This window comes from Neolamprologus multifasciatus, chromosome 19 (genome assembly GCF_963576455.1).
Source record: "Neolamprologus multifasciatus chromosome 19, fNeoMul1.2, whole genome shotgun sequence".
NCBI lineage: Eukaryota > Metazoa > Chordata > Actinopteri > Cichliformes > Cichlidae > Neolamprologus > Neolamprologus multifasciatus.
Genome location: NC_140457.1, coordinates 9,421,872 through 9,445,490, shown reverse-complemented (window position 1 = coordinate 9,445,490; position 23,619 = coordinate 9,421,872). Strand labels below are relative to the sequence as shown.

General features: G+C 37.5%; 2 protein-coding genes across 2 annotated transcripts in view; one reads left to right on the top strand and one right to left on the bottom strand.

Annotated features, from left to right (window-relative positions):
- The window catches only part of paplna (papilin a, proteoglycan-like sulfated glycoprotein), a 30,269-nt gene extending 16,981 nt beyond the window's left edge, over window positions 1-13,288 (top strand). The window contains exons 15-27 of the mRNA XM_085144259.1: window positions 178-217; window positions 570-866; window positions 1,054-1,138; window positions 1,247-1,373; window positions 1,925-2,390; window positions 3,746-3,904; window positions 4,001-4,128; window positions 5,030-5,075; window positions 5,238-5,384; window positions 5,789-5,916; window positions 6,847-6,955; window positions 7,391-7,566; window positions 8,305-13,288. Of these exons, the coding sequence (XP_085000385.1) occupies window positions 178-217; window positions 570-866; window positions 1,054-1,138; window positions 1,247-1,373; window positions 1,925-2,390; window positions 3,746-3,904; window positions 4,001-4,128; window positions 5,030-5,075; window positions 5,238-5,384; window positions 5,789-5,916; window positions 6,847-6,955; window positions 7,391-7,566; window positions 8,305-8,483 (2,087 nt within the window). The 3' untranslated portion in view covers window positions 8,484-13,288. The remainder of the gene's footprint in view (window positions 1-177; window positions 218-569; window positions 867-1,053; window positions 1,139-1,246; window positions 1,374-1,924; window positions 2,391-3,745; window positions 3,905-4,000; window positions 4,129-5,029; window positions 5,076-5,237; window positions 5,385-5,788; window positions 5,917-6,846; window positions 6,956-7,390; window positions 7,567-8,304) is intronic.
- On the bottom strand, window positions 12,201-21,823 carry LOC146495953 (uncharacterized). Its single transcript, XM_085144258.1, has 9 exons — window positions 21,766-21,823; window positions 21,334-21,657; window positions 20,295-20,409; window positions 18,472-18,625; window positions 13,899-14,010; window positions 12,921-13,286; window positions 12,801-12,824; window positions 12,587-12,693; window positions 12,201-12,488 (listed from the first exon to the last, which is right to left on the bottom strand). Exons 1-9 carry the CDS (start codon window positions 21,806-21,808, stop codon window positions 12,462-12,464), a joined length of 1,272 nt encoding a protein of 423 aa, XP_085000384.1. The 5' UTR covers window positions 21,809-21,823; the 3' UTR covers window positions 12,201-12,461.
- Between the last annotated feature and the right edge of the window lie 1,796 nt (window positions 21,824-23,619).

The window sequence follows — 23,619 nt, the reverse complement described above, 5'->3', positions numbered from 1 at the left end:
GTTGTTATTTTATTTCTCAAGTTAAGTTGTTAAATTTCCATTTACTTAATAGACTGCAATCTATAAATACCATGTGCAAACTTGCATTTAACATTTTGTGACTGCTGCCAGTCTTCAGTTGAGTTGCAATGGCATGCTTACACTGTTCTGCGTTTGTTTTATCCACACTTTGTGCAGTCGTCCCCAGCATTCAGGACCCACGGGGACATGACAGCATGTCTGATTGGGCCTGATTGACATGTTTTTATGGTTCCATGGTCATTGTTGGCCTGATTAAAATATTTCTGAAGCACTGAAGTGTGCTAGTGCTGGCAGTGGCGTTTCTGGCATTTTCAGCATCATGTGCTGTCCCAGTGGTCAGGAATTTTAAGTTTGACGTCTTGTGTGTTTATTTCCCTTCAGATTGTTACGTCAGATTGCTGATCATGATTTCTTTTATAATTTCCTCTGCTTTGTTAGCCCATAAACAAAAGGAGTATGGATTTTTTTGTTCTTCAGCATCTTGTACAGACTCACTGTGTGGTCTCAAACACAATGACAGACTCTATTGTTTATTCAACCGATGTGTGAACGTCCCTATTGCTTGTATGGTGTTGTCTTGTGAACTATGGGGTCTGTTTTGCATGTACAATGTGTGAATTCACCGCTCACTTGGCTTTGCCTGTAGCCCGCAGGCCTGAGACAAGAGATCCAACCCAGACGAATACAGTGTACGACCCTCACAGCTCCGCCCCGGCTCTCCACTGCAGCCAGTCTTATTATGGCTGCTGCTCAGATGGGCATACTTCAGCCAGAGGCCCCCAGGGTCTGGGTTGCCCATCAGCTCCAGCTCCCTCTCCTGTCCCAACATCCTGCATTCAGACCAGGTATCCACCTGCACTCTGTTATTGCGCTGCAGTTGAGGTCATATGCAGAGCCTTTTTTTAAATTTTTTTTTTTTTTTTAAGGTCGCTGACTTGGTTACTAACCAGGGACTATGTGGCATTATACGTGACCAGAAGCTCAAACTTTTAATACCAACTGTTCTTGCTCTCTTCCTGTTCTGTGTGTCAGTTATGGCTGCTGTGAAGATGGTGTGACGGCTGCTCAGGGCCCCAATAAGGAAGGCTGTGCGGAGTATGTGAACCCTGCACCAACTGTAAGCAAAAGCACACAAAAGTCTGAATGAATGAATAAGTCAAATGTCAGTCAAATTCTTTAAAGAATAGGAAAATATTGCCTTATTTCATGTGTCATGCCTTTTCAGGTTACACCTTCTCTCCCTACTGAGAATGCAGTAGAATGCCGCACCACCACCTATGGCTGCTGCTATGACCGCACCACACCTGCAGGAGGACCCAATGGGGAGGGCTGCCCCAATCCTCCAAATTATAGTAAGTTTTCTAAACTCAATGAAGAGAAATCTTTTTTATTTTTATATGATTTCCAGTTAAGATGTAATTTTGTGCTGTTGGTTACTGAGATGCTCCAATTTAGAGGTCACTCTAACAGTCGCTTTTATCCAGTTGATCTAGATCACCTGCTACAACACCATCATGGCCATGATATCAATCATGGCCATGATGGTGTTGTAGCAATTGGCAGTAATAATATGAGAACAAATAATCAGTCAGAGAAACAAAAAATGGTATGCAGCAGAGGACGCTTACTGAATACAAAACATGGGAGTTGTTTTTCATGTTTACTCCTCAGGCCCCATAGTGCTGTAGTAAGAAAAACCGACTATAAACAAATATGTGACTGCAGTAAACTGTAACATTTTAGTAGTAATGCTGAACACAAACATTCAAATTATACTTGATAAAAATACTATAATATTGTTTTTCCTCTGTATTTGCACAATACATCTATGCAAGACAGCCCTGTTTGAGAAAATGCTTGACAATGACAAACAGCTGATCTGCATTGTGTTGTCTTTGTGCAGTTGAGCGATCAATCTGCTCCCTGCCCCGTGCTGCTGGCTCCTGCAGCAGTTGGGTGTCCCGGTACCACTTTGATGTGATCTCCTCCAAATGTGTGCACTTCTGGTATGGAGGATGCCACGGCAACAGCAATAACTTCATGACCCTAGCAGAGTGCAAACGGGCATGTCCACGACCTGCACCCAGCCGGCAGGCCCCGCAGCCTGCAGCTCCCTCTGGAGAGTCTACAAGAACCGCAGCTGGAGAACACAGCACGACTGGAGCAGAGACCTCAGCTGGAAGAGGATCTACAACGGATGGGCGGTCACGCAACATGGGGAGGATTTTCATAGTCCAGCGTGGCTCGACCAGCAGCACCAGCAGACAGGCTACAAGTGCAGCCACTAATGCCCACAGAGGTAGAGTCTACCTGCGGGTACGCCGGCCTTCACATGGCACAGCTGCACAGCACACCGGCCCAGCTGCGAGGTAAGACCCCAAAGACCCAGGGAGAGCAGTGAAAAGCTAACCCTACCCGATCCAACCCCACTACTACCACTACTGGCCTCGTAATGCTGTTCAGAGCCTTCTAATTCATGCTGAAGGAGCCCCAGTTCACTCTACCCTGCAGGGCCAAAGAGTGGGCTAGAGGAGATGGAAACGCAATCAAAAGACAAATCATGTGCCTCATTCACCTATCCTGGAAATATGACGGTGGAGCTGAAGCAACCAAAAATCATATATAAGCAAATTATATTTTATGCAATCCAATTTTTTTTTAAACTTTCTTTAGTAAAATCTATCAGGGAACAAAACGGAGAACATTAGCTAACTTAGTCTTACCCTCGATGTGGTTAAGCTCTCACTCTGACACAGCAGGGTGTGTCATTTTCCTGTAACATCTGGTGTAACAAAGCACACCTCTGACCACATCTAACCTCACCCACAAGTAAATCAGGCTGTGTGCTTTCCAGCCTGGTGTTGAGTTTCAACAACCTTTCCCATTTTTCCTGGATTTTGTTCAACAAAATACTTAATGTACTGTGCTTCTGTGTAACATGCTGTCTTTGTAGACTCTTTCAATGCTCATATAATCTAAACTCTTGCTTTATATTGAAGCCACAGCTCTTTCCAGCTCCACAGACTTTCACTCTCATGCCTGCTTATGTCGCAACACCTCATTTCTTCCTTTAACCTCAACCAAATCAGGAAGAAGTCACCAGACCTCACACACCTTATATGGACATCAATGCTGTTTAATGCTTTTGGGACTCACTGCTCTCTGTCAGTCATTATTGTTGGTGCTTATTTGTGCATGCTACCTCTCTGTGTCAGTAACCACCATCACATCTGGGCTTTGGTGTCTTCACCTAAATGTCATGAAATCAAACTAATAAAAATTCTGCTGTGGTAATTCAGTCATCCTATGTGTGTGGTCCCTAAATCTCTCTTTCTTGTTTAGATGGTATTAGATTTAGATTTCTTTAGTGGTGTTTGGGTACTTTACATGAAAGGTGTCCTTGTCTCTTTTGTATGTTAGTGGTATTTTGTATTTGGGTTTTTTTGCACTGTTTGTCTCGTCACTTTTTGGGCTGCATGTGGATTTCTCTTCTCTGAGCTATATCTGACAAACTCTTAAAGCCAGGTTGTGGGCGCTCTTTATGCTTGCTTTGGTGGCTGCTGATAAAAGTACCAACAGTGGAGCATAAAGTGACTTTTTTTTCTCTTCCCTTCTTCAAATGTCTCTTCATTTGTCCTTTTTCCTTTCACATTTCCTTCTTCCTGTTCTCTTCTCCTTTGTTTTCCTTCTGTTTCCTTTCCTTTTATCACTCCCTATTCTTCAGCTTGACTCTGGGGGGAGTAACGATTGATAAGACCGACCCATCCACAGTCGAGGCTTTAGTTGGCCAAACAGTTGTGCTGCCCTGCCGAGTCAGCCCTCCACCTTCCTCCACCGTTGTCGTGGAGTGGAGGAGGGATGGTATACCTCTATCAACTCACAGGTATGTAGAGAAGCATACTCAGTGACTTAATTTACATTCAAGTTGTTTTTCTGTTGCTATTTTTTTTATTTATATCTATCTTTTAATTACATTTAGGCATCACCAACAGCCCAATGGCTCTCTGTTAGTAGGTCCTGTCTCTAAGCTGGACTCTGGCTGGTTTCTGTGTGTGGCCACTCGAGAACGAGAGAGAGACCACCGCTACATTTACCTGGCTGTCTCAGGTAATTACATTTCAGCCACAACCTCTATGGTCAAAACAAGACTGGTAGGTTCACTTGCAGATAATTATATCTGAAGTTAAGTAAGTTAAGATACAAAGTAGTGGAAGAATTTGGAAAACATTACTATGACAGTCCAAACAAACTGATATGTGGGACATGATCTGATTTTCATATTTTTATAGTTGATGTCAACAGAGTGACTTTTGCTGACAAAGGAGAAATGGCATATTTTGGAAGAGGCTCGGAGTGATAAAGAGCTTTTAATCGATAAGCATTTTTGAGGGAGGTGATATTTAAAGGCTTTTATCTGAAGTCTTCATTTGGTGGTATGTCTCTGATTTCAGACCTCCCCTGTTATACATATCCACAGACTAGATGGCATTGCAATTCATTGCAATTTCCAGGCCATTCCATTGGGAATTAGTTCAAGCCTGGAAAAAGTAAAATCTACCTGAAGAAATGTTTCAGAATTCCTATAGAGGGGTCTCAGATGGTCTCAATTGAGAATCTGTGTGAAATGACATCCTATATATAGTATAGAGTCTGTGTGAATGTAACATTTTGCTTCAATAAAAAGACAAAAGTTGTAAAAATTTGCACCTGATTATAAAGGGGTCAGTTCGGAGGCTGATTTTTCATGGAATGACGTTCTCACACCCTGATATACAATCGGCTAATTGGGGCTGGATTCGGTCAAACCGCTAATTTGACCCCAATTAGTCTGTCACATGAACATGTAGAAAGTTTGGGGTAAAGCTCTGATGTCATAGGTTGTGTCAGAACATGCTGATCTTGCAAAGTCACTTGGTGTTTATGCAATGACATTGTGCAAGTGCTCACTCTGTGTGTTGAATTGTTTGCGAGCATTCATATGTGCTTGTGTTTTTGTATTTGGCCACAGAGGGACCATCTCCTACCTCGCTTCCCAGAGACGGTCCATTTGCAAGGTGAGAAGAATATCTGTGGATCTGTGCACCTGAAGATGGTTATTTACGGTTTCTGGAGATATTAAGAGCTCAGGCACATGGAAACCTCAGTATTCTGATTTATTTCTAACAGTATAAATGAATTACTTCACATTGTCTTTGCTTCCCTGTAATTTCTGTCAGGTTCAGTATTGAGCGCTCAAGCTCAGCCCAGGTGGAAATGCGAGCAGGACAAACTGCCAGACTGCCCTGCACTGTTGTCCCCTCCTCAGCTCGGCAGTCTGTCAGCATTGGGTGGACTAAAGATGGACAGATAATCAGTGATCCCAGGTAATAATTGAAGACATTCAGAAATTTATGAACCCTTTATTAAAAACATTGCTAGCAGTGAAAGTTCTTTGATTTTATTCACCGGTCTTACTATTACTATTAGTATTTTTATTTTTGAGATCTATTACCTCTGTGATGTCAGTTAGCATAGCTCAGTTATTTAGTCCACTTTATATATAAATTTGCTGAACTTTGGAGTCTAAAGAAAATAACCTGATCTGTCTTTATCCATGTGAGATTGTTTTATTATCCAAGAGATGCAGACACTGTTAAAGCCAGCTTGGTATAAATTGCCCTGGTTTGCCTGTTAGGGTCTCGGTAGTTTATCACTTTAAACCATAAAAACGAGTCATTTACGAAAAAGTCGGTGTAAACTGAGGTCCTGTCTGATGGTTGTGCTGCAGGTTTACTCAGCATTCAGATGGTACCCTCATCATCGGCCCTCTGAAGTCTGATGACTCTGGTGTCTACACATGTACAGCCTCCAACCAGCAGCAGCTGGAGCAGCGACAGCTGCAGCTCAGAGTCCAGCGTGAGTTTTATTCATAGCCTCATCATTTTTTTTAAACATGTACCATTTGGATGCTTGTGTGCAACAGATACATAGCTAGATAGGTAGCTTATCAAACTCAGAAGGAAAATTATGATTGTAAGACTGAAACCCGAGGCTGCAGTTTCAGATAATCACCAGCAGAGATCAGTAAATGTCACTGACTGCCTGATTCTCTCTCTGCTTGCACTGTTCAAATACAATGAACAGTGCTGAAATAGTGTATGAGTGTGTTAATAGACATAAACTGTAGTAGAAGTCTCATAGAAATATATTAACTAAATTACTATTAAACTAAACTAAATTATTATTTTATTATATAAAACCATATTTTAAGTCTAACACATATTATAAACAGATTGTTTCCTTTCCGTTCAGTTCCCGACTGTGTGGGAACACCAAATAATCACTAATCCAGTTTATATGCTCCAGAGCATGAACATATTATTTATGAATTTACATTCCTAAGATTTTACAGCTGAGTTGATCACATAATAAAGAAATCTATTTCTCTGTCAGACCAATAAACGTGTGAAATAAGTGTTATGAGGAAGTAAGGCTGTGTAGTTTATTTAAAATCAACAATTATACATCAGATAGTAAACAAATATAAAACTGGAGTGTGATTATTATTGCTTATGAAACATTCCTTTATTGTTAATAATTTGCTTAAATGTTTTGGTCTTTTGGTCGTTTAGAATATGCACTGTACAAAGGGTGGGTGTAATAGCTAAGCTGTTTTTTCTGTTTAATTTAAGTATTTGTTGACCAATTTTATTTTGGGGTATTGTTGTTGTTATTGCCTTTAAAAAAATCTTTTACCCATAGGGCAACACCCAGGATAAAACTGTAAAAACTGAATATGAGAAAAACGTGACATTAGTGATCTTTTCTCTTGGTTTCTTTGTCCAGCTGATCTGAAAATCACAACAGCTCCCAATAACATCCAAGTGTCAGAAGGCAGCACGGGCATGCTTCCCTGTGTGGTGTCAGGAGACAACGTCAATATAGGCTGGTCAAGGTGAAAAATGACATTGTTATTACTTTATTAGACATCATTAAGAATAAGTGGAAGAGATGCATGAAACATCTGTTAAACTGTCTGATTTTAGGTTGTATAGCATTCAAAAGGAATCCCCAACAAAAGTAAAAATGACCCAAAAAAATACACCCTATAACTTTAAAGACTTAAATGTTAAATAAGGTGATATTTGCCTACAAAAAAATATATAAATCCAGTTCTTGTTGTCATCAACACTGACACTATTTACACTTTCATGGCCCTAAAATCCAGAAATAAAGCCATGAGTTGTATTTCTGTTACTTGCAGTTACAGAGCACACATGCATTAATATAAGCATTAAAAAGAGTGAACTGATTTTTTTTAATTTAAGTGCCTATTGAATGCATTTAAATAATGTACCTAAACCTTTCCTGTTGCTCTCTTTAAATACAGAAATGGTGTACCGGTGCGTCCAGATGGGCGCAACATCCTCTTGTCTTCTGACGGCAGCCTGATCCTTAATAATGTCAAGCCTTCTGATCAGGGCACGTACACCTGCAACGCTTACACCGGCATTTACTCTGTGAGCGCCACAGCTGAAGTAAAGGTCATTAAAGAAACACAGCAAGGTGAGAACGCTAAATCAGCTCAGACCTGTTATCTGCACTGCAGAGGGAAAGTAGAAAAACTGAACTTGGAACAAATTTATTTATTCGCCACGATATCATCATGTATTTATTTTTTTTTAGCTTGAGTTTAAACAATGATTTTGCTTTAACCCTTTAAAGTGAAGTGTATCATATTTTATATGTGAGTGACTTTGAGTTTTTTAGATTTCTACATCACCAGTGTGACTTTTCCTCCTGAAAAAAAAAACAACATAAACTGCATGGCACATTTTTAAGAAATCAATTGCAGAAAAATGACTGAATATTATCTACATTTTAACAGATTAAAATGATTTAAATTAATTTGATATATGCAAATTAATATTTAATAAAATTTTATTTCATCATAGGCACTCCATTTTAAAAAGAAATTGAATTTTCTGGCAAATATTTCATTGCTCAGGCTTTAAATTTTAACGTTTTTTTTTAATTAAATTAATTTTTTAATTTTTTTTTTAAATTTTTATTTTAGCTTTTTTTTGAAGTATTTAAAGATCCACAAAGGATCAAAGCAAAAAAATAAAAAATTAAAAGATTTAACAATACATTTTATACGACATAATAAACAAGAAAGCTGTTTAATGCAGAGAACAAACAGTTAAAAATAAAGCGTAGAACCATAAAGTGTTATATGTAGCTTGATTAATCTGTTGTACTTATATTTATGTGACTCTGATCCTGTCTACTGTGCCGCTGCAGGCGCTGACATCCCGCCAGAATGTGTGGACCAGTCTGATCTTGCCAACTGTGAGCTGATAGTTTACGCCCGACTTTGCTCCAACTCATACTACTCCAGTTTCTGCTGTGCCAGTTGCACCAGGCATTCACAGAAGAAACGACAGGTTTGGTCGACCAGGTTAAAGCCACAGAGGGTGTAAAAACTATGTGATGTGTGGTGGTGGACACTGGGGTGGGATCTGAATTCCCATTTAGATTCTAAAAAACTCGAGCTGTCGACTGCGAGCTGCTGCATTTGCCAAAAGGACTCAAAAAACCCTGAGCAGATTGTACAGAAATGTAATTCAATATTGCAATCTTAAAAAAGGGACGGATCACTGTAGATGCACAGTAGTTAAAGCTACAAAGTAAGTGGCGTTCAGGGAATCTTATGGAGCGATAAAAGAAGGGCCTTAAAATATAACGTAAACCTGTGTAAAGTCTGAATGTGATGAGACGATGAACTCGTTCTTACTCTGCCACACCTTTTAAAATGAGTTATGCTCTCACTTGATCTATATATTCTCTGTTTTTTGAGAATCATGATGATAATAACTCTTATATATGTTATTAAAAAAGGGGAAATTACTTTTTTCATGCCAGTAAATCACTGATACAAGGCTGCACTCATTGCTGCTTCTGTATCATATAATGAAACTCTACAAGACTTTTCCACTATTTTTTTATTTCTATGTAATTATTTGACAATAAAGGTCATATTTTGATAAAAAACTTTGGTTGACTTCAATGACTGTACGTTATACACGTGTGCTGAATTGTTCCAGTTTCTACCACAAGGTGTCGCCCAACATGAGAAGCACAGTTTCTCATTCACTTGATGGAAACTGAACATGAACATAACTGAACCTTCACTGGAAAATAATTCAGTGACATCTCTAAATTTATTAGAGATGTTTTTCCACTGCATATTGCAGTATCTACTCCAACCGTCAAGTCAAGCAATGTCTAACAGTAAGAATAAACTTTAAGATGAACATTTGTAACATCTCTCAGCAATCAGCTTTTTTTGCTCTTGTGTTGTTTTCATAAACATAATTTAACTACTTACATTCTAGCTTTAAGATGGATTTGCTGGCTCTACAAACAAAACAATTTTTAGCTAACTATCAGTATTTAATCTCCTCGCCGTGGTGTATATTTGTGGAGCGTTCTCTTTATATCTTGAATATTCTTTAGTATAGTCGTGAGCTATAGTACGGCACATCTGGTTCAGACAGACAATAAACGGTATAGTGCAATATTTTACTTAATGTAGCCACTAAGTAAAATAAAACTCATTGTTTAATAATCTTTATATTTACAGTTCAGGTCCAAGGCTTTGCACATTAGGATGTCATAAAAAAATAATCTGGCCCTTTCCCTAAGATTATGGAAACACAACCTCAGACAAACATCATGTTATGTCATGTTATTGTTTAACAAAATGTGAGCCAACATGAAGAGGTAGTTTGAACTGATCAATTGCAAGTGTGAGCTCCTTTATAAATGCAGACATTTAGGAAGTTTGCTGGTCTGGAGCATTCAGGTGTGTTAACACAATACTAAGGAGGAAAAACGGTGGTGCTGATCTGAGACAAGCAACTGTTGCTGCCCTTCAGTTTGGGAAAATGTATGAGGTAATTTACAGACAATCTGAAATCCATTATGCTACAGTGACGAGACAAAACATTTGCCAATCTTCCCAGCTGTGGAAGTCCCAGCAACTTGACTCCAAGATCATTCTGTAATACACAGAGAAACTGGGAAAAACGAGCTTCATTTCAGACTCTACAGGCCTCAGTTGGCAGGTTAAGTTCATGACAGTTTAATGAGAGTAAGACAGAATAAGTATACCATATTTGAAGAGCTACTAGGAGAAAGTCTCTTCTCTCTAAAAACAACATGGCAGCATGGCTTAGGTTTGCAACGTTCAACTTGAACCAACTACACAGCACTGGAATGCACAGGATCACATATGATTAAAGCCAAACACAGCATATCAACATAAACGCCTCATATCAACTGTCAGATACGGTGGTGGAGGGGAGCGAATTTGGGCTAGTTTTGCAGCCACAACACGTGAGTACCTTACAGTCATTAAGTCGACCGTGGACTGCTCCGTATACCAAAGTATTCTGAAGTCAAATGTGAGGCCATCTGAGGGACAACTAAAGCTTGGTTGAAAATGGATAATATAAAAGAACAATAATCTCAAGCACAGCAGCAAATCTACAGCAGAAAGACTGAAAAAGAGAATAAGTGGTGCTGGAGTGGCCTGGATAAAGTCCAGACTTCAACCTGAGTGAAATGTTGTGCCTTAAGAGAGCTGTACATAACAAATGACTGAAAAGCTCAATGAATTGAAGCAATACTGTAAAGAAAAGTGAGCTAAAAATTAATCTACAGTGATGCATTTTGGCTTAAATTTAGTGTAATAATTTGTTTTGTTACCAGCTTATAAGACCTGGTATACACTGGCTATTTTTTTTTAATTCGCTGACATGTAAAACCATAGAATTGACAGGGGATGTAATTTCTTTTTGTCATGTCTGTACCCGTCAGCTGTGATTGTGTTTTCTTTATGAGCTCCACACGTGTGAGGTTTAAATTAGCAGTTTATACATTCATTTAACGATCACATTCAGGGGAAGTTAAAATTATTTTCCTAACAGATGGCAGATGTGCCACATTTCTGTTGTTGCTTCAAAGACTACGCTTCCTGTTTATTTGACTTCAGGACAAGAAAACATGTTTTTCAAGGAAGCAGAATGTGACGGTTTGAACTGAGTGCTGTAAAAAGGCCAGATTATCTTTTGAATGCAGTCCCACACAAACCTTTATCTTATAGTTATATACACATGTGTACATTTAAACACTGTCAGTTATGTTTTTAAATGAGCTGCTGATATTTGCCTGAAGTTCTGTGGCTTCCCCCAAGTCTGATTTTATCTGGTGCAAAATGTTGTGCCAGATCACTGCAAACAGGTTTTGCATAATGTATGACATTGTTTTTGTACAATGCGTAACTTCAGTTGACACAGAAATTGAAGTTTTCCATCTGTTTGCTCATAGATGTGCAGAGTGGGGGGGTTGGTGCAAAGCTGCAGGTGCACACAGCGAACCGGAGGTTGTGGTAAAGTGAAGGTTGCACCTCCGCCGTTTCTCAGCACGGAGAGCGAGCTGCAGGCTGCTCTGCGACCACATCCTCCCCTCTGCTGTTGCACTCTCCTCTGCAGGGTTTCATGCCCTGGTTTATCTTTCTCACCCACAGCAGCTTTGACCTTCTTCAGTACACAGATAAAATGCTGATTTCCTGTTATGGGTTAGACTCGTGTTCTTATTTTGCTACAGAGAGTGTTTGAACTAAAGAAAGATATTCTTTGTTTAAGAAAAGAATGCATGTTGTCACACACTGTTTGTGTTTGTGGAAAAGGTGACTCAAAAAGTGAATTGATTTCCAAGAAAAGTAAAGAAAATTACTGGATGAAATTTAAATTTACTAGTAGATTTTACCAGACACTTTTTAGTCATCGGTTTTCTGAATGGAAAATCCTGTTATGAGTAAAATTAACCATCTTAAGTTCTCCTGAGGTGAGATGTTTCAAGATTATGGGGGAGAAAATAGACGACTTCTCAGAAAACAGGCTAGTTGATGAAAAATACATTTTACAGTATCTCTGGAAAAACCTGATATGTAAAACCGGAGAAAGGTGATGATATTCTTTACAAGTCTGAGCAAATTACACATTATATTCCACCTGTCTCATTCTATCTTTTTCAAATTAAGTAATAGTGTTTGATATTATGATATGAAGACTGATTCACAGCTTTAAAAAGTTTTTCCAGGGCAAACTACACAAGAACAACACAGCTTTAAAATAATCTAAGATACTTTTATTAAGAAGAAAATCAAGTTACACACAGAAAATCCCTTTGTGTCTAAAGAAATTGACATCAGTCTATTTGAAAAGCAGTTATTAATTATATAAAGACAAATAAGCACATAAAAATCCACAGCAGAACTTGAACAGGCGATTAACAGTGTGCACTTTAACAATAGACTATGTTTGTGAACGATATTTACAGAGAGCAAGGTAACTCATGTCCCAGAGTTATTTTTTGAGGCTTCAGCTCAGCTCTCAGTACTTCTGCTTTCCACCAAAACGCTGCAAAACATAGAAAGAACGCAGAAAGTAATAAGTCATTTGTGTTACTGTTATTATTATAGAGAGAGACAATTTTTTTGAACACGATTTGGACAAACCTGAAGCTTCCACACCAAAAATCCAACGAAAGCTCCATAGGCACAGCTCTTGACAGTAAGCACGCTGTAGACGACCTTGAAATTTTGTGTAGTTGTCAAATACTTCTCTGTAAATAATAAGAAATATTTAGTGATACAACACAGCTTCTGTATTTCCAAGTGATGACAATCATGCTAGAACTGATTCACTGAAGGAATAAGCTATAATATTTACCTCTTGACATAGACTTTGTCTCAGCTGTTTGAAAAAAAGAAGAAATTATTAGTTCACAACAGATTTGCTATATAATATGTGCATATAAGAGCAAGACGATTAAGTTCCACAAGAATTTACCCGTAACTCCGTCAATAAATGCTGGATAATCTGTATATACAGTGCCACTGAAGAAATTGACAACGCATTTAAAGGTATTGCCAGGATTTTCCCATTGTTTGGCATAGACTCTCAGCCTGCTGGTGATTTTGTACACGGTCTTGTTGTTGTGATCTTTTCCTTCACGCGCAGCTTCATCTGTCGCCACACCATCAGTGACATTTTTCTCATTCATTTGCCAGTACACTTCGACATGGTCAGGGTAGAAACCAGAGGCCACACAGACGAGGGTCTTCTTCCTTTTTTTGTCTTTGCTGTTTCTGCACTCATGTTCTGAAGGTCCCAGTATTTTTACTTCTTGTGGTGGAGTGCTTTCCCTGTTTTCTTCTGCAAGGACAAACGACAAAGAAGAATCACATTAACACACATGACTAAAACTGCCTTTAGATCTACAACAAATGTTAGGGCACCCAAGTCTCGTGCACATGCCAGGCAAACATTACAATTAATGCACAAAAACATCCAGGAGAACTTTTTTTCACACATATTAACACAAAGGATGAATTCAGATTACAAAACTCGCATTTTCTTTATTACTAAATTATTGTGGTGATCTTACCCAGAACTGTTAGCTTGGTTCCCTCTCCAAAATAAGGAGGATAAGTGCCAGAGCACAATGCCAAGTCACAGCCACAAAAACTCACAAGACTTAGAACACTTGGATTCACCTCAAGCATTTGTTAGTTCACATACAAAGCAATTACTCTGCTATGTGCAATTTAAATCACTTTTTGATAAAACAAACTGCACTTTTCTGCCAGCTGTTCCATAACACAAATCTTCCAGACTTGAAGCCATTTTTTTCAAATATCACAGATTTTCTGACACATTCTGAGACGTTTACTCATCAAAATGCAATTTAAAGGTTTACAGCATGGATGACGACATCTTTACAACTCTAAAAACAAATATTTATGCACTATTTTGTCACTTTCTTACCCAGTACTGTGAGTTTGGTGCCACTGCCAAAGTAAGCAGGGTCATAGTTGTTCACACTGATAAACTGCTGTAGAAAAAACTGCTCTAGAAAGCTGCTGTCTGTCTTTGTTTTCTTTTTTCAGTGTTAAACAACCTTTACACCCAAACATATAGAAAAGACCTGAGGAAAATCATCTGCTCGTAGCATTATTAAGCAGATTTTGACCATGTAAGAGAATTAATTTTGGAAATGCACAAATCTAAAATAACAGACATTAAAACCAACTTACAGAATGATCCCAATGAATATTTCATCAGAAATTATTACTTTAATGTTAATCCATCTTTGCACTCTTACCTAAAACAGTGAGTTTAGTTCCAGCTCCAAAATAAGCTTCTGACTGGAAACTCACAGTATTTCACAGAGCTGATAAGAACTGAGTGTGAGAACAATATTCTGGGCGCAGAGCCAAACGTTTTATAGGCACAGTACTTTTACTGGAGAACACAGATAACACTTTTTTCTCCTGGTACAAGAAAACGTCAACATAAATTACTTTTAAACTTTAACATTTGCCCACTTTTTTCACTACCATAACATAAATATAAATAAAGAAATTAAACATATACTAAATGTTGTCATTCAACCAACATATAAACACCATGAGAGTAAAGCCCAGCTGATTTTTGTTTTTGTTTTCTTACCTAAAACAGTGAGTTTAGTTCCAGCTCCAAAGTAAGCCTCGTTGTAGGAGCACAGAGACTTTGTACTGTGACAAAAACCCTTCCTAGTGCCTCTCTTTAACTGTGCCACATGGAAATTATTCCAACTGTCACTTTTTTACATGTAAAGACTTTGACTTTAGCTACCTGAGTTTTTGGTGTGATTTTAAAGTTTTAGAGGCAGCTTAACAAAATCAGTCCTCAACTTTATTTAGTGAATGTGAAAATGTTTTCTTACCTAAAACAGTTAATTTTGTTCCTCCACCAAAGTGAGCCTCTGAAGCACCAGAGTCACAGTGCACCTGATCAGTGCTCAAAACAGCTCAACACATGCTGCTTCTGCTTTGTTTCTTAATTCTTAGCTTGCTTTTAATAAACTAAATGTTACTTTTCTTTAAATTAAAAATCCAACATATGCTACACTGCTCTTTTTGTTCCAAGTTTTTACAAGTTTAATATAATGCAAAATGTTTGTTTTTTCAGGCAACACTTATTCTTTAATTGGTTTTATTTTGTAACATTTATAAGAATAAATTTTGACTCGTCACTTACCAAGAACAGTTAGTTTTGTTCCCTGCCCGAAATAAGCTTCATACTGACACAGCATTTAAACCTCAGAGCAAAAAGTCCTGAGCTGAGACTACAGAGAACTCAAATACAGTTTGTTTAATAATGACGGCAATTGGGAAATTTTAACATCTATTTGGATTAATGTCACCAAGACCTTACTGCAGACATACATATACTCATGTATAGTTTTCGTTTCTTACCTAAAACAGTTAATTTTGTTCCTCCACCAAAGTAAGCCTCTGAAGCACCACCAGAGTCACAGTGAAGTTAATTAGTGCTCAAAACAGCCCAACATGCTGTTTCTACTTTGCATCTTCATTTTTTGGTCTCTTCATAAAAAAATAAAGTTTCCTTTTACTTTACTTTTTACTTTTTCTTTTAAATTAAAAACTCTAAATGTGCTTGACTGGTGGAGTTTTTGTTGTTGTTGTTTGTACCAGTTTAAATGCCAAACACCTTACTGAAACACTTTTGTCAGCTTTAACTAGTTTAACTATGTTTATGAAAAGACATTTAGATTTTTCACTTACCAAGAACAGTCAGTTTTGTTCCCTGGCCGAAATAAGCTTCATAATTGGCACAGTGTTTAAGCTTCTGAACAAAAAGCACTGAGCTCAAACTATAACGAGTCCAAGTACAGTAAGTTTGTTACCAAGCTGCTCATGTAAGAAAGTTTTTTATATTAGTTATTCCTCTGGCCCAAATCTTATTACAAACATTATGTGTCATTTTTCTTTCTTACCTAAAACAGTTAATTTTGTTCCTCCACCGAAGAAAGCTTCATAACCACCAGTGGCACAGTGAACTTAATCTGTGCTCAAAACATGTCACGATGCTTCTTTCACTTTGCTTCTTTAAGCATTTAAGCTACTATTAAGAAAAGAAATCTGAAGCAACAGCTGCCATTTAACATGTTTTACTTATTTCTGTGTTGAATTCATGTGAGAGAAAAGTTTTACTTACCAAGAACAGTCAGTTTTGTTCCCTGACCGAAATAAGCTTCTCTATTGACACAGCGCTTAGGCTTAATGTCAAAAAGCACTCTAAACATCTGAGCTCCTTACATTTCTTTTTGCAGCTTCACCCTTGAACATCTTCATGCATTTATTTGATTATTTCCATGCTTCACTTACCTAATACAGTCAGTTTGGTTCCTTTTCCAAAGTAAGCTTCGCTGTTTGTCACAGTGCAAAATACTCAGCATGAAACTCTTTTTCTACCACACTTCTCTTTGGGAATAATCTTTGCTCATACTTCTGCCAACACTTCTACTAATCCTTTAAACAAACCGATTTTCATCCAACACAGTAGAAAAAGTGAAATATTTACCTAAAACTGTCAGTTTGGTTCCTTTTCCAAAGTAAGCAGGATTGCCAGTGTTCACAGTGCAAAATACTCAGCATGAAACCCTTTTTGTTCCAGAATAACCTTTGACAAACGTCTTTGATAATACTTCTGACAACACTAAGGCTCTAATCAAAATTGCATTTATCAAAACACAGAAATAAATTGAAATATTTACCTAAAACTGTCAGTTTGGTTCCTTGGCCAAAGTAAGCTTCGTTAGCATTGTCACAGTGCAAAAATACTCAGCATGAAACTCTTTTACGCCTGAGGATTGTGTTTACTTATAATCCTGTCAATACTGAGCTTCTGATGAAAGGTACATTTTTTTAGAAGTAGTGAATTGAAATATTTACCTAATACAGTCAGTTTTGTTCCTTTTCCAAAGTAAGCTTCGCTGGTCTGTCACAGTGCAAAAACACTCAGCAAGAAACCAGAATTATCTCTGAGGATTGTCTTTACTAATAATCCTGTCAGTACTAAGCTTCTGAATAAAGGTACAGTTATCAGAACCCAGAAATAAAGTGAAATATTTACCTAAAACTGTCAGTTTGGTTCCTTGGCCAAAGTAAGCAGGTTCAGTGTAGTCACAGTGCAAAATACTCAGCATGAAACTGTTTTTGTATCCGAATCCTCTCTGAGGATAGTCTTCATGGATACCTCTGTTTATACTATGGTTATAGTTAAAGTCATATTTAACAAAAACTGTAGTAAAATGAAATATTTACCTAAAACTGTCAGCTTGGTTCCTTTGCCAAAGTAAGCAGGGTAGTTGTTGGTCACAGTGCAAAATACTCAGCATGAAACTGTTTTTCTATTAGACAATAGCCTTTACTAATACTCCTGTCAATGCTAAGGCTCTAAACAAAGTGACAATTCACAAAACACACCAGTAAAGTGAAATATTTACCTAAAACTGTCAGCTTGGTTCCTTTGCCAAAGTAAGCAGGTTGGCCGGTGGTCACAGTGCAAAATACTCAGCATGAAACTGTTTTTGTATCAGAATAATCTTTGACAATATTCTTTACTAATACTCCTGTCAATGCTAAGGCTCTAAACAAAGTTACAGTTCACAAAACGCTTCAGTAAAGTGGAATATTTACCTAAAACTGTCAGTTTGGTTCCTTGGCCAAAGTAAGCAGGTTGTGTGTTGGTCACAGTGCAAAATACTCAGCATGAAACTCTTTTTTCACCAGAATAACCTTTAGGTTAGTGTTAATGAACATTTATGTTAACACTGAGGCTGTAGCCAAAGTCATATTTGTCAAAACATGGAAGTAAAGTGGAATATTTACCTAAAACTGTCAGCTTGGTTCCTTGGCCAAAGTAAGCAGGATTATTGTAGCTCACAGTGCTCCGTTTTTAGCTCAATATTTTAGATTTTTATGAGAACAGAATTTTCCTTCACTGTCAAACCAGCATTTATACCAATTTATGTTTAATAGGACGAATCAAAGCTTTGAGATATCCAACTTACCTAAAACAGTGAGTTTTGTTCCTTTTCCAAAGTAAGCTTCAGTTCCAGAGTCACACTGATGTCGTCCTCTGCCAAAAACTCTCAAAACTTTCCAGAAACATCCAGTTTACACATATTCTAATGATCCAGATGATCTTTAAACACTTTAAACATGGAGGGTGAGCTTCACAATGACCAAATTTGTTTTGTGTTTGTTGAGATAACAATACAAACATCCAACGTCTGCAAATATAAATTGCAAGTCTTTAAAAACTTATTTCCCATTAAAATTTCTTCTTAGGAATAGGTTTTCACTACCAAAGTGTTCCTCCATCCCAGACACCTTCAGATTAGTGATTTTTCCGCTCTAACAACGTTTTAAGTTGCATGTAGCAGTCTTCACAATGCATTTTAATGGGAGGAGGTTTTTGTACGACGGCTCTATAGGATTGTATCACCGTGGCCCCCTGTCCCCACGGTGAAAAAGCATCACACAAAAACCTTGCGTCTTTTTCGTTCTCTCCTCTCTCCTTCCCCCACCCCGCTTCTCCCTATCTCAGCCTCCATCTCTGTCTGCCTGTGAGCGCAGCTGTGCAGGTCGGGCTGACTGACGGATGAACGCGCTCCAACCTGACTGCTGCTATTTCTGTGACAGCTAAGAAAAGAAGCAGGAAGGGAGGGCAGAAAAAACACAAAGAGACTTTTTTTTATTTGTGTTTGTAGTTGCTCAGAGGAAGTGACATCTCTGGTGGTCACAGCGCTTTATCCAATCAGTTATCGGCAAGCAAGATGAGAAATACTATAAATGGATGCTCATGCATTTTGGTAACTGTAACCTTCAGATAGACCCCGCATAGAACGCTATAAAAGCATGGTATGCAAAACAACCAAGCACTAAGTATTTGATACCAGTAATACCAGTAAATTTAAATCTCATTGTTTCTGGATGAACTTCTGCTGTCTAGTCGAGTTCATAAGAGTAAATTTATCACATAATGATATAGTTTGTATAACTGAAAGGACATTTTGACAAATTATAACATAATATTGGATTGTGTTGATATAGAATCATAGAAATAAAAGAGCAAAAGTTATTATTCTGAAGTGAATTGTAAGATAATAGTCATAGTCAAGAACACAATGAGCCATTTCATAATAATATAAAATTGTATGTAGGTACTGATGTAAAAAATATTTATTTGATATATTTTACACAACATAACTTTGAGCTAACTAAAGTAATCACATTCTGAGTAACGTAGTTATGTACAAATTCCTTAAAACTGTATTTATGTCTAAATATATTTAGTTACATTTGCTCCACTGCAAATTAGCCTAGGCTATACTTACCTTATAATACCTTACATTTCAATTATTCTTATTCAAATTTCTAATTTATTGCTAACTTTTATGATGTATTTTGGAACATTTCAGAACTTACTTAATTATATATTCAAACATCCCATCAGATCAATGTGTAAAAGCTGATGTATATTTACATGTTTAACATTTAAGGATGAGTAAATAATTAGCAGCACAAGAATTGTTCTCATGTTTAAACCTAAAATTTCATTAAGAACAGACTTAATAGTGCAAACTAAGCATTTTTATGAGACCATGTGTACAGTAGCTATAATATTTAGTATAAATTACACTTTATTTGGATTAATTGTTATCCCGTATAAACCCAGTAGAGGTCAGTGTGTGATAATCTTCTGAACTTGATCTGATCAAACTGAACACACCAAAATAAATAAATGAAGTAGAAACTAAAGCACATGGATGTTGATAACAAACTGTTTGTGAGGATAATACTGAATGTAGTAAAATATCTTTACTGTACCAACACCTGCTCACTTATCTGAACAGATCAGCGTTGTGGTGATGCAGGGACATGACTGAACTGTGAAATGGCAGTTCTTGTACTTTATGTGTATTTATAAAGGTTATTTATTTGTTTTTTATAAAAATATTTGTATCTGTTCATGTCATATTGGTATTTCCTTTAAATTAATTTTAAGGGACCATCAGAGTTAAACACATAATCATTCCTATTTATTCATCTTCCCCAACTCGTCGTGTTTTTTTCATTGAGGTTGTTGTTTAGCTGCTCAGGCTTTCTGAACCACTGTGCTATACTAGAAGCACAGTAATACAGAGCCGTGTCTCCAGCCCCAACAAGGTGTATCTTCAGGGTGGATTCAAGCAAGGAAGGCCGAGACATGGTGTACTGTGAATTTTTAAAAGGAGCTTCAATGTTCCAAGAATCTTTACTAAGAGAATATGTCACTAACTCCAGTTTCCCACTACTGCTTTGTCTGTACCAGTACATGTAGTAATAGCCACTGTCATCTTGTTTACAATCCAGGGTCACATTTGCGGTTCCTTCATAGCTGAAAATAAACTGAGGCTGATCAATTTTAACACCCCGGGAGAAATCTGGAAAACACAGAAAACAAAAAGACAAATCAACAAATTCAGTGAAAAAATATGATGAAGAATTACCGGATATATTACAGTTATCTAATATAAGTATAAATGTTCTTACCAGTGAAGATAAAAAGCACAAACAGGAGGAAATTCATTTTTACAATGATTATATTATTTCAAATAAAATATATCTTTCTGCATTTAAATTTCTAACAGGCTGAGCAGGCACAGCACTGATGCAACTTATTGAACTGCTGCAGTTAAAGCTTCTGAAACAAGATGTCATCAACCCACAGTTTTTCATACAAACAATCTGAAGGGGTTCATTTTTACAGCAACCATATCCCAGTGGCCACCAAGCCAACTGCAGTTTAATTTAATTTCTTCAGCGTAATGAGACAGTGCTGCTTGCAGGACTCAAGGGGGCAGTTTTTTATCACTAACCACTGTATCTGCTAACTACATAGACTGCACTTATGTTATTTCTCTATTCTGTATTAGATAAATTGTGGAGTGCAGATGGTGATGCAAAGCTGGGATTTACAAAAAAAGCTATTACCTCCAATAACGACTGCATGGTCTAATCGCTTTTGTTGCAAAAACACATAAGTTCTTGTTCAGGGATGTCAAACATGAGGCCCGGATGCCAAAATTGTCGTGGTGAAGACTCTGTTATGCTCCATTGGATGGCTTTGAAAAATGTGAAGCAATGCTGACAGATTTCTGTCGTTACATTTCATTGATCTGATGTCAAAATGTAAATGTAATGTAAATTGTAAATGTTCTAGAATTTCCACATGATTCTACATACGTTTGAAGAGCTGATGTCTGTTCTATCTTGTACTTATGTTTCCACCAGGACAAAGGTGCTCTGACATTTACAACCAAACAAGCCACAGCTCCTTCCTGCTTCATGCCATCTGTGACAGACACGCTGGTTATGTGTATGAGTGTCTGGTCTGTGTGTATCACTGTGACTGGCAGCACAGTAGTAGGTGCTGCTGTCATTCATATGCAGCTCAGTTATTTGTAGAGAGAAGTTGTTTTTGGATGTATCAATAAATGACTCTAAGCGTCCCAAAGGTTTCTCATATTCTTTTACAAGGAACTCGATTGGAGCTCCGTGGTGCTTCTGTCTGTACCAGAGCATGGTGTAGCCACTCATGCTGAACCCTGAACCCATTTTGCACTCCAGCATCAATGTTCTCCCTGGGTCAGACATTTGATCTTCAGACTGAAGAACAACAACAGTCAGACCTAGAAGTCATGGGAGAGAACACAGAGAAAAAAATGTGAATTTACTCAGATTTGTCACTTATTAGGCAGTAAATAAAGTGTGAGTAAATACACAGCCAACACACCCACCAGAGTGAATAAAAAACGAGAGGTAAATAACTGCGACAACCATGTTAGTATTGAGCTGTCTCCAGTGAAATGATGCAGCTGTTGCAAACATCACTGTATTCAGTACAAAAGCATCATGAGGTCACACAACCACGTGATTTGGGGGACGTATCATCTACAATTTTCTTCAATGCGACCACTTTGAAAACAGATGTTGACATATATTTATTGACATTTTATCGATTGTGTAGGTGTACATATTTAATCATAACAAACCAAAGGTAATGGAAACAATCATTTTTTAAAAGGCAATGTAATGTTCAATATTACTGCTTTATATAATGAGAGTCTTGTCTTATTACCTCATGAAATATTTGCTTAAAAAGTCTTTATTATGTCACCCTTATGATATTTTGGTATAGGACTACTTCCACAGTTGAAAAACTCCTTTGCAAACACTTTTTGTCTAAATAATTACAGTAATAAATCATTCTTTAAAAAAAGCTCATTGCATCAAAACCAGTGTGCATCAAGTCTGTCGAGTCTAAGTAGCCAGAAGTTATAAGATCACATGAACTTTAATATATTTTACTGTTTATAAAGATTACAGCAGATATACAAAAAACAACAACATTGGAACAGAAACAGCTAAATTAGCATTGTTGTACTATGAAGCACATATTTTATAGAGAAAAAAAGGTTTTCACACAAAAATACTAAAGCTGAAATTAGCTTAAATGTAGTTAAACAGGGAAATTTGTTACATATATATAGGTACAGTACACTTTATAAAGAATACATAGATTTGTTATACCCCAATTTTGCCCTGATAAAAAGATGAACAGTTTCAACTTCCAAAAAGAAAAAACAGTGTGCCACTGTCATTAGTTTTCCATCAGAGGTTTTTAGTATAGCGGCGCAATGAAACATGTCACTGTGTGCTGGCAGCACAGAAATACACAGCTGAGTCTGACAGATTAAGGTTTTTGATGATCAGAGAGCCTTTCACTGTGTTGTTTCTTTTTATCTGAAACCGGTCTGTGAACTGGCTCTCATAGTTTGGTTCACCCATAAGCACTGTGTACCCAATGAGGCTCATCGCCTGATCGCTCTGCTTGTGCTGGTACCACAGCATTACTTGTAAGTTGCTGTCATCATGACTGCAGTTAATCCTGAGCTCCTCAGTCCCTTTGTTCACAACTTGAGCAGACGACTGTTCAAAGGTAACACTCTCCACTTTTCCTGTGAGAAAAACAAAGGTGACGTGAGGTGAATTTGAGCATTGCAATTCAACAAAAAAAGACAAAACTGTTAAGCTTACTTGTAAGCACCATGAGTAGAAATCCAAATGTGTACAGAGCTGGAGGCATTCTAGAAAGTCAACCTAAATGTAGATAAACACACAATAAACTGCTTTCACAGCAAAATTACAAAACTAACATCTCGGAGGTGAAACACTTACATGTCGCTCGTGTCTAACAAACGTATACATGTTGAGTTATATCCTCTCTCTTCTTTACACCACACCCCTTCATTCCTGCCTCCTTAAAACTGCTCACGTGTCCCTTGATGCACATGTTCCTTCATTGCCATTGAAAATTATTTACTGATTTTGAAAATAATTTAAAGGATATGAGAAATATCATCCAAAAGGTGCAAATCCAGTTTGTAGTAGTAAATAATTAAACAGCATAATTTTATTTTATTTCATGAAAACAATACTGAAGGTAGTAAAATATCTTTACTGCACCAACACCTGCTCACTTATCTGAACAGATCAGCTTTGTGGTGATGCAGGGACATGACTGAACTTTGCACAGGCAGTTCTTGTACTTTATATGTGTCAGTAAATGTTTTTAATTATTGTTTATAAGA